Below are 18,091 nucleotides of genomic sequence, written 5' to 3'. Positions count from 1 at the left end.
ACACACAGCACAAGATAAGGCCACTGTTGACATTTTACTGTATTTTTTGTTTCCTTTTTTTTTTCTTTTTTCTTTTTTCTTTTTTCTTCTTTGAGACAGGGTTTCTCTGTGTAGTTTTGGTGCCTGTCCTGGAACTTGCTCAGTAGACCACGCAGGCCTTGAACTCAGAAATCCGCCTGCCTCTGCCTCCCAAGTGCTGGGATTAAAGGAATGCACCACCACCACCCAGCTATTTTTTTGTTTCTTAATACATGGGTTGAATAGATAGTTTTATATTTTTCTACTTTGCTTTTTTTATTTACCATTAACTGACATTTTTGTCATTAAAGTGTAAGAACTGTGTATGCGCTCGTGCGTGCGTGCGTGCGTGCGTGCGTGCGTGCGTGCGCGCGCGTGCGTGTGTGTGTGTGTGTGTGTATGTGTGTGTATGGAAGTCAGAGATTGATATGGATGTTTTCAACTCTCGTTACCTTAGTTTTCTAGCTACGCTCTCACTGAGCCTGAGCTTCCAGTTCACTTAGATTTCCTTGCAGTAGTCATTTCTCATCGGCCTACAGTCTCCCTTCCATCTTTAACCTCCTGTTTCCTCTCCATGTGTCCTGGCATCCCTTGTGTGGCTAGATTCCTCCTCTTCTTCCTTTCTCTCCCTGCACATCCTGCCTTTACATCCTGCCTAGCAAATTGTCCGTTCAGCTTTTTATTACACCAGTCACAGCAATACACAGTGTACAAATATCTCACAACATTTCCTCCTTTTTGTCTAAATAAAAAGGAAAGGTTTTAACTCTTAATATAGTAAAACAGTAAGAACAAGAATTATCAGGTAAGAATTACATTCACAATGTTCAGTCATTTACATTTTGCAAATTTGGAGAAAGTACTTTATTATCTATTCTATCTTAGTGAGTCCAAAGTTTTATACCTAAACCATTTTCTACTATAACTTGTATTTCCATCCTAAAAAACATCTTTTTAGATCTTAAAACATCTTCTTAGATAAACAACTTAACTTTTTATGTTTCTTAACCTTACAAACTTCACATCACTTATGCATGTTTCTTTTTTGAATTTAATATCAAGGAAAATCGTAACTATATCTAATCTTGACCCCATTGAAGACCCAAGAAGGATACAATATTACCTGATTGATCAGGAAGAGCAGAGCAAGCAACTTCTAAAACTACAGAAGTAACAGAGACAACTGGCTACCTGGACAGTCACCCAAGGTTCCTCTGTAATGTTGGGGCAACCATCTTTGGCCTACCGGCCTAGAATATCTGATAGACTTTTATGTGAAGCAGAAATTTTGAAGGACTGTCCTACCTTGTCTTGGCAAAGTTTGGTACTTGCTTTCTTTTGTATTGATTGTCCAGTTTGGACAACATACTGTCAGCAGTCAAGGCAAGGGTAGTTTCTTACCCAGTGGCTAACTTTGCCATAAAGAAAGCAAACTCCATATGGAGTTTTGAAGTAGATTGGTACTGCCAGGAGCAGATGTCTCACTGTCATGAAAAGCCTTGTTATTAAAACATTTTAAATGCCATATTCTGTAGGTCTTTGAAGTGTTAGAAGACCATCTATTTAAAATATATCTCTGTTTGACCTTGAAAACATAACTAACATGACTACAAGTTTGATTGTTACATATGACTAACTACTAACCTGCATTTCTTAATTATCTTAAACAGTTTGTAATAATAGCCTTTAAGGACTAGAACTTTTCATTATATTTTTAAATGAGCTATATAGGTGCAATACCTTAAACAAGAGTAGAAACATATCTATTATAACAAAAATAACCTTAAATTTGTATCAATATACAAAAATCCATACCAATGTAAAATATTTAAGACTAGTAGTTGCTTTTTTAGTTTAAAAGTAGATTTAGCAGGTGGATCTCTGTGAGTTTGAGGCCAGCCTGGGCTACAGAGTGGGTTCCAGGAAAGGCTCCAAAGCTACACAGAGAAACCCTGTCTCAAAAAAAAAAAAAAAAAAAAAAAAAGTAGATTCAATAATCTACCCTTATATGCTATCATTCTTATATCCCTCTTTTTCTTTTCAGAATGAGATCTCTGAATCTAACCTCCTTTACTTAGTTTTTTTTTTTCTTCTGCCTGTGACCAGTAACAACTTGAAATCAACCCCCCTAAATGATGACAAACATCCATAACCCACTGAATGTCTAAGAACCACCCACCCCACCTTGTGGGAATGTGGGCTTCATGTTCTCTAGACTGTGTCCTGTTTTTTTGGGGTGACAACATCTTTAGGGGACCCTAAGAAAATTGGGATAATTGCCATGTCCTGGGAGAGCTAGCTATATTATTTTTTTGTTTAGTCTTTATGTGGTGGAAAAGTGTAGAGCTTATCTAAAGTCTTGGCTGGAGTAGTCTATGAGGATGGACCATATCAGCTAGCAGCTTCTAAATTGTTCTGGATGCAGAATTTTGAAGAAACTGCAAGAGAGGCTGGATCACTTGGGCTACTTTATTGGTGTCTGGTGCTTTTTTCTGAAAACACACAAACTTTTAAAGGTACATATATCTATATTAACACAAGTATGGAATATACAGTGTACACAAGTCAGCTGAAGATGATTTTTTGGTTTTATATTTGAGTAGGTAAAAGGCATCTGTCAACTTTATAAGTCCATCTGGACTGCATAATCACGCTGTAATATAAATATCCATGCTGTATAAAAGGATGGCATGTAGTAAGTCATGAGGACTCTGTAGCCAACGAGATTTATCCTATCTCATCTAGTCTCAGAGCTGTTCCCATGCAGACAGATCAGCATACATGTTACCTGTCTTGTAGTCTTTTCTGTCTTTCTCCTTCATGTCTATAGCCAAGATCCTCAGGAGGTCTCCCATGGACAAATCTGATCTCTATTAACTTTGAAGGAATCCATAGATTTTCATTTCCTCTAAAAGCAAAAGCACAACCTCTCCCTGCAACATAACACATTTTTTTACTTCCATTCTGAAGCCAAGACATCTCTAAAGTATTCGGGCTGATTTAATTTAGCAGTCCCTTTCATAATCCACTGTCTCTCAGCAGATTCCATTCTATTGTTCATTAGCATTTAAAAATTTTAAAATTAACAAAGCACCATAAGAGCCAAACTCCCTATATTATAATATTTTTCATCTTTTTTATATTACTTTGCTCTCTTTAAAGACTTTACTATTTTAACTATTATTTTATGACTGTCTATAGCCATCTGTTTTCATCAGCACCTAAGCACCTTATAAAGTATATTGTACCTTTTCAGATTTTTTTTTTTTAATGTGGACTTGGCTTTCTCCACCTCTGCAGCCATTCTCTGAGCCAAGCCTTATAGGACCAGTCTATCTGCAGCATGGTTCCTTTACGTAGATCACACTGACTGACGATGGTTCAAGCCTACAGGCAGCAGCTAGGAGCTGCTCCTCTGTAAGGCTTGAGCATAGGCCTGCCTAAGAGACTGTGGGACTAGGAAGTCACGTCCAGCACTTGTCTTAGCTTTCTCAGGCCCTATGTTTGGATATTCAAGCCTCAGGTTGGTCACCATATATAGTATCAATTTCTTATACCTCCTGTTTCCTCTCCATGTCTCCTGGTGGCTTGCATGCATAGATTCCTCCTCTTCTCCAGAAATCCCGCCTATACCTCCTGCCTAGCTATTGGCCAGTCAGCTTTTTATTGCCCCAATCACAGCAGTGCACCTTCACACAGTGTGCAAATGTCCCACACTTACTGACTAGCAAGCCCCCAGGATCCTCCTTTCTCCACCTCCATAGTGCTAGGATTACATTTCGGCCACCACATTCCATCTTTTACCTGCAGGCTGGGAACCTGAACTCCTGTCCCCTTCCTGTATAGCAAGGACTTCGAGACTAAACCATTTTCATGGCCCTAAAATGAGGGGGTTTTAAGTATTTATTTGTTAATAGGGACATATATGTGTGGTAAGATTCAGACTATTTGTATTTATATTGTGGTAGAAAAGGTATTCTCTTAACCATTTAGCCATCCTCTACAGAGCAACAAAGCAGTTTACTTTCTTATATATCTCTCCAGAGACTTGTGTATAATGTATATATTCAAGCAAGTTCATACACTCAAGACATGCCTTTCTCCCACTTTTTCAGATAACTTGTAACACGTTTCATTGTGCGCCTTGCTTCGTTGTTTTTAATACTTTTTGGAGATTATTCTGTGTTAGTAAAGACCTTTAATGTCTCTGTAACTTCCCATTTGTAATTGTCTGTGTCATTTAATGTCTCTTATTGTCATTAATGACTATCATTCCTTAGTGACTTATAAAAATGCTGTTATGGGCCGGGTGGCGGTGGTGGTGCACGCCTTTAATCCCAGCACTCGGGAGGCAGAGGCAGGTGGATCTCTGTGAGTTTGAGGCCAGCCTGGTCTACCAAGTGAGTTCCAGGAAAGGCGCAAAGCTACACAGGGAAACCCTGTCTCAGAAAAAAAAAAAAATAAATAAATAAATAAATAAATAAATGCTGTTATGAATAACCTTGTATGCATACATTTTTGTTTCTAGAGGTGAAATTAGTGTCCAAGGTTATATTTGTTTTTCTCTTTCTCTACTTGTTATTTGTATGTGGTGTTGATGTTTATATGCATGCATGTTGTTGCGTGTCTTTAGGTGCACATGTATAAGTGTGCATGTGGAGACCTGAGTTTGATTTGGGGATCATCTTCCATTGCTCTTCCACTGTATTCACTGAGGCAGGGTCTCTCAGTAGAACTCAGAGCTTGTTGATACGGCTAGTCTTGCTAGCCAGCTGGTCTGAGGAGTCCATCTCTTCATGCCATCTCAAGAGCTGGAATTAAGGCAGGCTACCACACTCACCCAGAATTTACGTGGGTTCTAGAGATCTTAACACTGGTCCTGATGCTTGTGTAGGAAAGCACTTTAACCATTCACCCCAGCCCCTAAGTTACATTCATTTTTAACTTTGTCAGGTGAGGACTCCAGAGACTTACACATTTTGTGTTCACCTGCAGTAAATCTGATTCATGATACCCTCATTAACAAAAGCACCAACATTTTAAATAATACACTAGTTTATTACTAGATATAAACACTATTTTATACAATATTTTAATCTTGTTTTTTTATTGTATTTCTAATGTATCATAAGCATAAAATTTATTGAATACTTAAAATGTGTGAGCTCACCATTTTGAAAAATAAATATAGCATAAGATGAACAGATTAAAATATAACTTATTATTCATTATCAGTGACAGGAGCGAGTTTCGTGGTATTCAACGGTGCTCTGAAAACATCTTCAGGATTTCTTGCCAAGTCCAGCATAGTTGAAGGTATGACCTTCATCTTTGATTGTTTTAATGTAAAGTTATTTTTCCTTTACCTTTGAGAAATATATTTGTCAGGTGTGGTGGCACCTAGGGGGCAGAGGTGGGTGGATTTCTATGAGTTAGAGGCCATCCTGGGCTACATAGGGAGACCTTGCCTCAAAAACCAAATCAAACCAAAACTAGCCCACCAACCAAAGAATGTATTTGATGCTTACAAAAGAACGTGTAAGTTGTTAAGAACAGTCAGTACCACAGACCTCTGAATTAATCTCCCAGCCGAGAACTAGAGCATGACAGCATTGGGTCCACGTAGGCCCCCCTCTTCCTCTCCTCAAGAGCTAGCTGCTAGCCTGACTGCTTGTGGACTGTTTTCCTACCTGAGTATATTTACAGAAAACATTACTTAGTTATGCCTACTAAGAATGAGTTACATATATATGCACATTGTTTATGTTTCTGGTTTATGCATATTCTGCAGCTGTAATGTGTTCAACTTCAGTGCTATTAAATATTTTGTAAATATGTGATAATTTGTTCATCTGACCATGAACGTCTAGATTGTTTTTTTTTTTTGACAAACAGTAGTGCTAATAGTATGTCTAAGATTGGAATTCCTGAGTCAGTTGGATTGGTAAATGTTCAGTTTCCCAGAGTATTTTCAAATTGTTTCACAAAGTGACTGCACCAGTCCTCACTATCAGGAGGCTCTTAAGTTTCTCAGCAGTGTGCAGAGTCTGCAGACATGGCGTTATTAGTCAGCTTCACTTGTTGATCTTTAGGTGTTTCTGAACATGGCCATTATTATAAGCATATTTTTTATTTATTAGCAAGTAGAATGTCTTATTTCATACTTAGAGAACACATGTTATTTGTGAGATACTCATTTACAACTCTTGCCTATTTTCTATTGGTTGTTTGGTTTTTTTTTTAAACTGCTTTGTAGTTTGTATGTGGTATTTTGTAGATTCCCCCTCCTTCATGTTTAACATAGTAATTGTTCATATTTGTGTAGAGAATATTTTGATAATTTGGATCATATATAGAATGTATGGTGGTCAAATCAGGGTAATTACCATTTTCATCTATTTAAACTGTTATTTCTTTGTGTTGACAGACTTCAAATTCCTCTGCAAGTTCTTTATAAAGTGTAAATTTTGAATTTTAGTTGCTTCTCTGAAGGTGGAACATTCTTGATATGTAGCTGAACTGTGGTGACCGTCATCCAATCTCTTCCTGTCCTCTTCTCCCTCCCTAACTTGCAGGAGCCACCGTCTTATTTTTTTATGAAAGTAGCTCTTTTACTGTAGTGGCTGCACATACACAGTATCTCTGTGTGGCCAGAACAAGGGAAGTCTGCTTTCTGTGACTGCACTTAATTTACTGCCTGACCCCCAGCCCCATCCCCGGTGCTGTAAGGGACAGGATTGCAGTTCTTCATCTGGCTGAATTAATATCCCAGTATAGGGTTGGGGATTTAGCTCAGTGGTAGAGTGCTTGCCTAGCAAGCACAAGGCCCTGGGTTCAATCCTCAGCTCAAAAAAAAAAAAGTAAATATCCCAGTGTTTTTATACCATGGTTTTTATTCACTCCTTTGATAAGTATTGATAAATACTTTGGTTGATTTAATATTGTGGCTGTTAAGAATAGTGCTACAATAAGAGGATATAGAAGTATCTTTTTTTCCCCTCTGTTTTTTATTGTTTCTTTTCGGGGGAACATCAGAAGGTATTCAGATATAGATTCTTGCTATTTTAGGCTAGCTTGGGTTCACTGTGTAGCTCTGACTGAGCTCAAATTCTCAACCCTCCTGCTTGTGCCTCCTGAGTGTAGGGTTAGACCTTAGCCATCATGCCTGGCCTATCTCTGATTAAAGTATTGTGATTTGGCTTGTTGAGGAACTACTGCACTGTTTTCCATAATGACTGTACTAATGCTTACAGTCCTGTCAGCTGTGTGTAAGGCTCTCCCTTTCTCTGGTTAGGAATGTAGCTTAGTCTGAGAGCACTGGCTTGTCATGTGCTGAAGCCCTGGCTAGTTCCCAGGACCACAAAATCAATGAGTAAGTGAATGACTAAATAGAATAAATACGTAAGTCAATGGACAAGTTCCCACTTCTCTACTTCCTTAATATCATTTATTTTACTGTATAGTGAAGATTTATTTATTTTTATTTTATTATATGTATTGGTGTTTTTCTTGTTTGCATCATGTCTGTCCACCACAGGCACACAGTGTCCATGGAGGCCAGGAGAGGGTATAGGATACTCCGGAACTGGAGTTATAGGGGTTTGTGAACAGCCATGTAGGTGCTGGGATTTGAAACTGGGTCCTCTGGAAGAGCACTCAGTGCTCTGTCTCTCTGGTCCCAAGAGCATTTGTTTTGTTTATTTATTTTTATGATAACCATTCTGACTGGAGTGAGAAAACATGGTGGTTTTGATTTGCATTTCACTGTGATGCTTAATATTTTTCCCAGCTATTTCTTGGACATGTAAAACGTCTTTGAAGAAATGTCTTCATATCATTTATGAATTTACTAGTCAGGTTTTGATTTTGTGAGACAAAGCCTCTGTAGTCCAGGCTAGCCTCAAAGTTATTATCCCCCCACATCTGCCCCCAGACTTCTGGGACTAGGTGCCCCATAACCAGGAGCTGGATTGGTTGTTGTTACTGTTTCCACTTTTTTTTTTAAAGCAAACTAACCCAGTCTCAAACTGTTGAGTTTTTCAGTTCTCATTAGCTCCTCGTCAGAAAGCATTTGATTTACCAATGTTTTCTCCTGACCTTCATGTTTCATTCTGCAATCTTCTTTCCTTTGTCGTACAGGAGAGGCTTTGTTTGATGTACATTTTGTTATTTATGCTTTGGGTTCATCTTTTTGCATTTATTTTCTTTTTCGGCCCCTGAGTACTAGGATTACGGGCATGACCAGCACACCCAGCTGTGCTTTTGTTTCTTATAAAAAATACAAAGAAAGAGAGAGAAAGATCTATCTATGCATAAGGATTAAATAAGTTCCCCTGTGTTTATTCCAGTAGGTTCGTACTTTCAGGGCTTGCATTTGGCCTTTGGTTCATTTTGAGGAGATTTTGTACATGGCAAGAGTCAGGGTGTAGTATTCAGTCTCCTTGTGCTGAGTGGATCATCACTCTATAGCACCAGTTACTGCAACTCTTTCTACAGTGACTGTTTTGGCACCTTTGTTGAAAGTCAAGTGGCTGGATTTATTTTTAGGTTTTCTCTTCTGCTCTGTTGGGTGGTGGTGGTGGTGGTGGTGGTGGTGGTGGTGGTGGTGGTGTGTGTGTGTGTGTGTGTGTGTGTGTGTGTGTGTTGGTCAATGTTCATATTGGGTGATTTTTTTTTTTTTTTAAAGCTATTCTAGGTCTTTTGTGCTTTCCTGGGAGTTTTAGGGTTGGGAATTTGTTTGTTTCCCTTTGAGATGAAGGCCCTTGATATTTAGATGGAAATTATTTTGAGTATGCAATTGTCTGGATAGCATCAATGTTTTGACCATATTGGTCCTTCTAATTTTTGAACATGGCTGTGTCTCCATTTCCTGTGTCTTTACATCTTTCGTTGGTGTTTTGTCATTGTCACTGTAGAAGTCATCTGGTTTCTCCATTAAATTGATTCCTTTTGTGTTATGAGAGAGTTTGTTGTCTTGATTTCTTTGTAAGCATGCTTGTGTGTGTGTGTGTGTGTGTGTGTGTGTGTGTGTGTAACATATATATATATATATGTGTGTGTGTGTGTGTGTGTGTGTGTGTGTGTGTGTATGTATGTATGTATGTACGTATGCATGCTCCTTATTTTGTATCTCGATTTTGTATGCAGTTTTTACTGATTTTTGCCAGACTCATACAGACTGTAAACAGGAACAATTTGACTCCCTCTTCCCTGTGTGATGCCCCTTCTTGTTGCCCCCGACGTAGTGTCTGGGTAACTACAGTGGTGTGTAGAGTAGTGAAGGGGGCATCCTTGTTTCCCTTCATCTTAAAGGAAACGGGCTCCACTTTCCCCGTTTCGTTGTGATGCTACCATGGGTTTGCCCTATATTGCCTTTTTTGTTTTAAGACATGTTCCTTCTAAACCTAATTTATTGAGGTTTTTTTAATTTTAATGAATGGATGTTGAATTTTATCCAGTATTTTCTTCTGCAAGATGATTGATGCATGGCTTTGTTCTTTAGTTGATATAATATTTATTGATTTGCATATGTCAAGTCATCTTTGTATCCTAGAATAAACCCTACTTAACCATGATGCATGATGTTTTTGTTGTGCTGTTAGTAAGAAGCATAACTTACTGTCTTGGCATAACCTCAAACATAATTCTTAACTGTATGAAATAATTTTATTTTCCTAGTGAAAAACAAACATTTAAATGATTAACAGAGGATATTTAAAACTTGTATCTTGCACCAAACATATTTTAATAGTAAATTCTGCTACTTGTCACACATACTGAAATTTGGCAAACTCTGTATAAAGTATGACTTTGATTTCTAGATGGCTTAATGGTACAAATAACTCCAGAGACCATGGACAGCTTACGGCTGGCTTTACGAGAGCAAAAGGACTTTAAGATTCCTTGTGGGAAAGTGGATGCCGTAGACCTGAGAGAATATGTGGACATCTGTTGGGTGGATTCGGAAGAAAAGAAGAATAAAGGGTAGGAATTTCTTGTTCTAGAATGAAATGTAATTGATTTGATTGGGGGGGGGACATCCTTTTAACACCATGAAATATTTTTTAATGAATACAGAATTAGGCATTAATTTAAATGTTTCTTTTCCAACTAATACAGTATTTTTCTCAAACATATAAGTAACCAGGTTCATAAGTTTTCTTGGGCAGGAAGTTATAATGAATAGTCACATTGGGGAGGGGCTGATATTAAAACATCAGTTAGGTAGTTTTCTGTCAGGGCTAAGAAAAGGCAGAATGCCTTTTCTGATATGTGGTACACATTTTTGCCAAGTTAATAAGGGTTTCCTTTTGATTATTGACTTCTATGAATTCCCTGTTAGTGTAAGCTAGACTTGACGATGTGTGTGCTAGAGGCCTTATCAGTTACCACTGCTAGTCCATCTTCTCAGTTGTCCACACTCTCTCATCTGGAGATGGGTAAGGGGTCTAGGACAAAGAAGAAGGGAATGATTCCAAAATAGTCTTGCCATGTAGCCCAGGCTGGACTTGAACTCAGCATGTAGTGTAGGATGGTCTTAAACTTGAAATCTTTCTGCTTGGGCCTCCTGAATGCTAGAGCTAAAGCCTGTGGTGCTGGGGGTCAGTCTCAGAGCTGTCTGCCAAATGAGTTACATCCCAACCCCAGAAAATAGTGTTTAATTTGTGAGATACTTTTCTGTTAAGAAACTAAAGTATTTTAGACCTGGGTCTGAATTGGACATACTAAAAAGGAGATATAATTACTAAATACAAGATAATTGCACAGTCAAGGAATCATGATAAATGATTTTTATATACAATTGAGATATTTTTGCTGCTTTAAATGTAAAACTTTGATTTTCTCATCTCATTTTCTAAATTCAATAATTAATTTCATAGAAAGCACTGTGATATTAATTGTATTGTATTCTACTTTATTATATAGTGTTATCAGTTCAGTAGACGGAATATCATTAGAAGGATTTCCAAGTGAGAAAATAAAACTGGAAGCAGATTTTGAAACGGAAGAGAAGACTGTGAGATGTACTGAGGTATGGAGAACGGTGTCTTTCCTTCACATGCTATGTTTGGAGTGTGTGTGTGTGTGTGTGTGTGTGTGTGTGTGTGTGTGTGTGTTACTTGGAAATCTCAGTCTGTGAATATTTAGATATAGTTTATTATACATTCCACTCTCCACACTGAAACAGATTCCCATCCAGAATCTCTCACAGCCAGATTTGAATTTGCATAGACTTATTTTAAGCCCTCATCTTGACAGTACTTCCTGACGGCTGATAGTTACACTTTATACTGTTATTAGCTAGATTATTTTTGTTACAATGAAAGATTTTATTGACAGCTGCTTATAATTGGCACTCATGTGAAAACCAGTTTTGCACATTCAGCGTTTTATAAGATCAGAGACTGAAGCTCCAGAAGCACAGCCTCCCAGCCTGGCTGTCCATGTCCTCATGTCACCTCGGTGACCTCCATTGTGCAGAGTGAACAGACTGTGGAGGACACAAGTACAGATCGTAGTGTCTCTGTCTGATCTGATTCCATACAGGTTTTCTTGTAGTATGGGCTCTGAACTGAGTTAACAAGGATTGCATTAATACAAGTCAACTTTAGGCTAAATAGCTGAGCCATTCCCATAATCTGTAATCTTTGCTTTTAAATTTTTATCATACAAATTCAGGTTGTAGATATAGAATGCTCTCAACCAGTGATTTCAAAGATCTAATGTTGGGATTTTATTAAAGTTGAATTGAAAGCAATAATTGTTGCCTTCTTAGTCATAATCATGATTTCTTTTCTAATTTAACTGATTTTTCAGGTATTCTACTTCCTAAAGGACCAAGATGTGTCTGTCTTGGAAACTAGTTACCAGTTTGCAAAAGAAATAGCCACGGCTTGTAGTGCCGCGCTGTGCCCTCACCTGAGAACGCTGAAGAGTAACAGAATGAACAGAATTGGACTCAGAGTCTCCATTGACACTGATATGGTAAGGCATATTTTGTGATGCATCTTTGGAGTCTCTATTGATATAAATATGTTTCTGTGTGGAGCATGAGTGCCATGGTGCAGATGTGAAAGAGCCACTTCTTTCCTTCTGTCAGCTGAGTTCTGGAGTGACCTGACTTCAGGCCTCTAACTGCCGCCCCTGAAGTTGATACAATTTATATTAAAGAATCAAGATTTTTATTTAACCTATTGAGAAAGGGGGTCTCCTGGGGTTTTTTGTTGTTGGTAGGTAAGGGTGTGTGTGTGTGTGTGTGTGTGTGTGTGTGTGTGTGTGTGTGTGTGTGTTGTTGGTAATGGAACCCAAGGTCTTACTGTTAGACATGTATTCTACCACTGAGCTACCCTCTCATCCCTGAGCCAGAAATTGCTGCACACTTCACATATATTACCTTTGTTATTGTGGGAAGCTTCTACTGTGACTGAGTGTGACTGTGATCCAGTGGACTGTGTTTCACTCAGCATGGTAGCCTGCTGACCAGTGTGCTGGTCTGTAATTGTCCTGTGTGATAGGCTTTGGAACTTACTCTAACTGGATGTGTATGACTCAAAACTTTAAAAATCTAAAAGTACACACATACAGACATACACCCTTTCATTAAATGTTTCCAAGGAGTAGCAGTCAAGCTATATAATATGGAATTGGTATGCCTTGGAGACCTCAAGTCTAGACTACAAATTAAATGATTCCCAGCAGAGCTAGGCTAAAGCTCTGGAAAGGTCTCCTTTTACCCTTAACTACTTCATCTCCAGACTCTCCTTAATTACTGCTCCCTCATCAGGCAATTAGTACTATATACTTCTTGTGATTGTATGCATGTACATGCAAGTGTGTATGTGTATATAATAAAACTGTTTATCACTCCTCTTTAGATGTTTTGCCATGATTTTTTAATATATATTAGTACCTTCTTTTGAAGATTTATTTTATGTTTGTGATTGCTCTATCTGCATATATGCCTTTATGCCAGAAGAGGGCATCAGATCCCACTAGAGATGGCTGTGAGCCACCATGTGGTTGCTGGGAATTGAACTCAGGATCTGCACAAGAGCAACACCAGTGTTCTTAACCACGGAGCCATCTCTCCAGCCCTAGACCATATCCTTTTTAATGGTTGTATAATAGTCATATTTGATTAAATAAGTGGATGACAATTAATTAGATATTATTTGGTATATTTTGATTGAAATTTAGTTTGACAGTATTTTGCTTTTGCATAAATGTAAATATAACAAAAAAAATGAGTTCCTAGATGTACAGTGGCCAGATCTAAGAATGCACTCAATGGATATCAACATATTGCCCCAAATAGGAAGTGAGAGCTTGAACCCAGGTCTCCTATATGCGAGGCAGATGTTCCATCTTAGAGCTGTTTTTTTCTAGCCGTTCTTTTTTTATTTCAAGGTGGAGTCTGACTTTGAACTCACCCTGTAGCCCGGGTAAACCTTGTACTTGGTTGGGATCCTCTTGCCTCCACCTCCTGAGTAGCTGGATTGCAGGCCTGTCTCCACCAGGCCTGGCTTCTGTCAGCATTTCTGAGACAGTCCTTCGTCACACCCTGTGCTTCAGCAGTGTGTAATCGAATCCAGGGCCTTGTGCTTGCTTGGCAAGTGCTCTACCACTGTGCTGTATCTCAAGCCCAGCTGAACACTTGCACTTTGACAGTGTGATAGGTGTAGTGTGGTGCCCAGTGTTCCCTTAGTATACATCTCTACTGGCGGTGGATAGTGCTCTTCTTACATGGGAAAAGAATGTCTAGTGTGGGTTGGGGACTTCGCTCAGTGGGAGAGCACTTGCCTAGCAAGCGCAAGGCCCTGGGTTCTATCCACAGCTTAAAAAAAAAAAAAAAAGAATGTCTAGTGCTTATCTGTTGATTTTGTAACTTTTCCAAAACATTCAGTAGAGATTTTCAAGGCAGATTCTTCTTTAGAATCTGGTTTTCTAAACAGGGGTTCATACATTTTTGCTTCTCCACCAAGATGTTATACTCATGCTTCCTACTGGAAAGAGTTTTGTTTTCATTACTTTATTGTAAGACCCTTTTCACTGAAACTCCTGATGAGTATTGATTGAATAAGCACTGTTTTCTTTTATAGTTAAATATATAAAAATAGAAATTTCATCAGTAATTTAAAATTTTAAGTAGTATTACAGGGCTTAGGAGATGACTCAATAGGTAAGTACATTCTGCACAGACGTGAGGACCTGAGTTTGGATCCCTAGCATCTACATCAAAGCTGGTGATGATGGTCCATGCCTGTAACCCTAGTGTTGTGGGGACAAAAACAGGAAGATCCTGAGGCTTGCTGTTCAGTCAGTCTAGTGGAAACAGTGAGAGACCCTGTATAAATGAAGTGGAAAGACATAGGGGAAAATACCCACAGTCAGCCTCTGGACCTGAGTTATGACACACACAGGTAAATGCAGCTGCACAACTACACACACACACACACACACACACACACACTTGCACATATGTCTCACATGAAATTTAGCATTGCAACCATTTGAAACATGGTAAGTTGATTTTTCAATACATTTTTCATTCAATTTAAGTTCCATTGCTAATTATTAAAAAAGCTTCAGACATCTGTTTACTTATGTATTTAATTGAAAGGAAATCTAAAGTATAAAGCAGTGACAATATTTATATTTATAATTTATATAGTAAAGAGATAAAAGAAATGGAAGAATATACTTTTGAAAATAACATTATTTTACTAACATCCTTAATCTGAATATTCAAAATTTTCTATGTATTTATCTAGTGAGCAACACCAGAGGGCTACTTTTCTAGGGTTATCTTACCAAGATTTCTTTTTTCCAGGTGGAATTTCAGGCAGGCTGTGAAGGCCAACTTCTGCCTCAGCGTTACCTAAATGATCTGGACAGTGCTCTGATACCTGTGATCCACGGTGGGACCTCCAACTCTAGTGTGCCCTTAGAAATAGAGTTAGCATTTTTCATTTTAGAAAACCTTTTTGAGTGAAAGAATGTGCTGTGTTGTATGTTGTAAACTTATCTGTTAACATGAATCCCAGCACTAAAGCTGAAATGTTATAAACACTAAATGTTTGATTGAAATATGTAATTTTGCTTTTTTTAGGCAGGAATGATTTTTCCAAATCATTAGCACAATATATTAAATATCTAAAAATTTAAGGAATCCACCATTTTTATAGCTTTATGTTTATTATAAGAACTAAGGAGAAAAATAGTTCTTCTAACTTAAAATGTATAGTATTTACTGTGTAACTTAAATGTTAAGCCAAAGTATCTGCACTTAGTTATACCTCTTCATGCCCAGATGATTTTAATGAAGGAGACACGTGCTTTGTGTGTATGCTAGTGAGGATACTGGCTTCCAGGTTTTTAAGATGTGTTTCAGTAGTGAGGCCAGTTTCGAGAGCCGTCTAGTTCTTTGAATAAAGCTGGTAACTAACTTATTGGTATAATTGGAATGCAGACCTACCTCCATGATTAGATAAACCATTTGATTAAACTTAGAATTTTGCCTTTATTTCTTCTCAAATTATTTTATATATATATACATATATATATGTGTGTGTGTGTATATATATAAAAATCATTTTTTCCTGATTAAAATAATTGTGGGTGCTTCAGGAGTTTGTGCTTCTATTTAAATCTGTTGTTTCCATAGCAACATATGGTATGAAATGTGTTTTATAAATCTTTGCTAATATATAAATAGGTAATATTTTTGTATCACAGTGCATCGCTTTCTCCTTCTTTACAAAGTACACCACTGTATCTGACATTCTGCAGATGATGACAGGCCAGGTGCCCCATGAAGTAGTCATCGTGTAGCAATAACTAAAGCCTGAACCAGGTTTCTGTTACTCTCGTGGTGATCCTTAGGAATTTCGTGATTGACACCAATGTATGAAGTATAGTTTAACAAACTTGTTCTTTTTGCATATTTTTAATTCTTTCTATGGCAGTTATTTTTATAATGGGATATTTAACATAAAGTTAAAGATTGTGATAGAGCTTTCTTGCTTAATTCAAACAGAAGGAAAAATGATAAAATGTGTCATTTAACTTATATAAAATGTAATCATTGTTTTGATGCCTTTTTATTATGTGGAGTATATTTTTTATATCAAAAACACTCATTGTATATATCAAGAAAAAGAAACCACACTAAATAGCCTTGTTTTAAGAAGGACATTTGTAAAACCTTGCAACTTAAAGAGCCAGTCACTCATGTCTGTAACTCAGGAGCTAAGGTCTTAGGACCAGAGCTTCCTCTGAATCACAGTTGGACCAGCCAAAGACATATTCGAGAATAATATCCACAAACAATGCCAAGTGTTACAGATAGTAAATAAAATGGCAGCATACAACTACAACATCTATTGCAATGATGTCCTATAAAGATAATACAAAGATGACTGCTTGTCAAGCTCATCCTGTCTTCTTTACATAATGTGCTTTCTTCTTGTTTATTATATACTTCCTTTGTGGTATAACTGCATAATTTATGAATTTACCAAATAGTGGAAGGCTCTTCTGTGATGAAATAACTTTGAATTTCTTTTCAAAGTGTCTGCAACCAGTTCAAATTGGAATTCTAGCCATAATGTTAGAGGCACATTTTACAGCGCTCTTTGGAGATGGATTTTTCTGAATGCATTTGCCACCTGCTGGACATAGTCTTCACATAAAGAAACCAGATGGCTCCTTATAGTCAGTCTACAGCATCTGTTTATGGTCTTAAGACTTAATGCAACTCAGCTTCTCTGCATTTTGAAAAATGAAGTGAAATAATATCTTGCTTTATGCATCTATTGAACAAGCTGTATGTGCTGCTTATAAAAAAGTACCATATTAGGTTTCATCGGTTGAAAAATAAGTCATTTCTTTTTTGGAACTAGATGTGTGAAACATATAATTAACATATAGGAACATTTTAATTGCTGCAGAGGAGAAATGACTTTTAAGTGGGTGCAGGGAGCAGAATGGAGAATACCCATGTCTACTCAGGAGGAGCTTGCAGCATAGGGGACATTTGGGCTGGAAGTCTGAAGCATCCAGAATGCTGTGGGGAGATTGCATATTGCACCTTATAATTGAATAAGTCTTACTCAGATGGTTGTGTAGGTTCCTGGCAGCCCAGGTTTCTGTATTATTTCATAAAATAAAGCACAGAAGTTTTTTTAATAGGAAGAATAATTTTGATAATGTGATTTAAGTTTTAAAAGACTATCTTGAAATAAAACAGAAACTTCTGACTCATGCTAGGTTTTATATATTTTGTTGACTATGTTTGACAATGTATACAATATACACAATTCAGCAAAAAGAAACATGAGAACTCAGCAATGCTGATTTCTCTCCCACCCGCACGTTTCCCCATTCTCCACCACATCCTCTCAACAGGTGGTCAGCTTCTTGTGTACCATCCCAGGTGCAGAGATCATAACAGCAATGGCCTTAATCTATTTCTTCAAGTGCACATTAGATTCAAGTTACTGTGTTGTGCAAGAGAACACGTGAATTTATTTCTCCTACCTGAAATTTCGTGCCCTGACCAGCATCTCCCCACTGTCTCCCTTTCCTCTACCAACTCTGCCTCTCTAGTGCCAGCCCCCAGCATCTGTGCCTTTCGTCTGCATTCCGCATTCTTAGGTTCCACACAGAAGTGAGATCAGGCACATTGCTCTTCCTCTGCCTGCCTGTCTGCCTTCACCTAACGTCTGTCAGTGTCCTCCTTGTTAGAGATGACGCATCTCCTGTGTGAGCCCTGAGCTCCACTGGGGCCTGTGCTACATTTTCTGTATCCAGTCATGTCTTGTGGACCTCGGGGGTGTCGTGTCTTGCTTTTGTGAATAACACTCTGGTGAGTACAGGGCGCCAGGTGCTTGTCTGACAGTGTCTTCCTTTACGAAGTGGTAGGACTAGTTGTTAATTTACTGGGTCATCCCACCACTTTTCTTCGTGACATTTCTTACATGGAGTGTAGCACAGTAAGCATAGTCACTTGGGAGGTGGAGCTTTATATTCAGGACCATAAAGGCTTCACTGCTCCTGTTGGAACACTTTTTAC

General features: G+C 38.0%; 1 protein-coding gene across 4 annotated transcripts in view; it reads left to right on the top strand.

Moving 5' to 3' along the window:
* The window catches only part of Zfyve16 (zinc finger FYVE-type containing 16), a 97,116-nt gene extending 81,005 nt beyond the window's left edge, over window positions 1-16,111 (top strand). For all 4 annotated transcript variants that reach the window (XM_036206798.1, XM_036206799.1, XM_036206796.1 and 1 more), the window contains 5 exons: window positions 5,254-5,334; window positions 9,840-10,002; window positions 10,945-11,050; window positions 11,836-12,003; window positions 14,849-16,111. In XM_036206798.1, the coding sequence (XP_036062691.1) occupies window positions 5,254-5,334; window positions 9,840-10,002; window positions 10,945-11,050; window positions 11,836-12,003; window positions 14,849-15,010 (680 nt within the window). In that variant the 3' untranslated portion in view covers window positions 15,011-16,111. The remainder of the gene's footprint in view (window positions 1-5,253; window positions 5,335-9,839; window positions 10,003-10,944; window positions 11,051-11,835; window positions 12,004-14,848) is intronic.
* Window positions 16,112-18,091: the final 1,980 nt, after the last annotated feature.

This window comes from Onychomys torridus, chromosome 15 (genome assembly GCF_903995425.1).
Source record: "Onychomys torridus chromosome 15, mOncTor1.1, whole genome shotgun sequence".
Taxonomy (NCBI): domain Eukaryota; kingdom Metazoa; phylum Chordata; class Mammalia; order Rodentia; family Cricetidae; genus Onychomys; species Onychomys torridus.
Note: the sequence above shows the minus strand (reverse complement) of the source record. Positions and strands in the feature narration are given on the sequence as shown.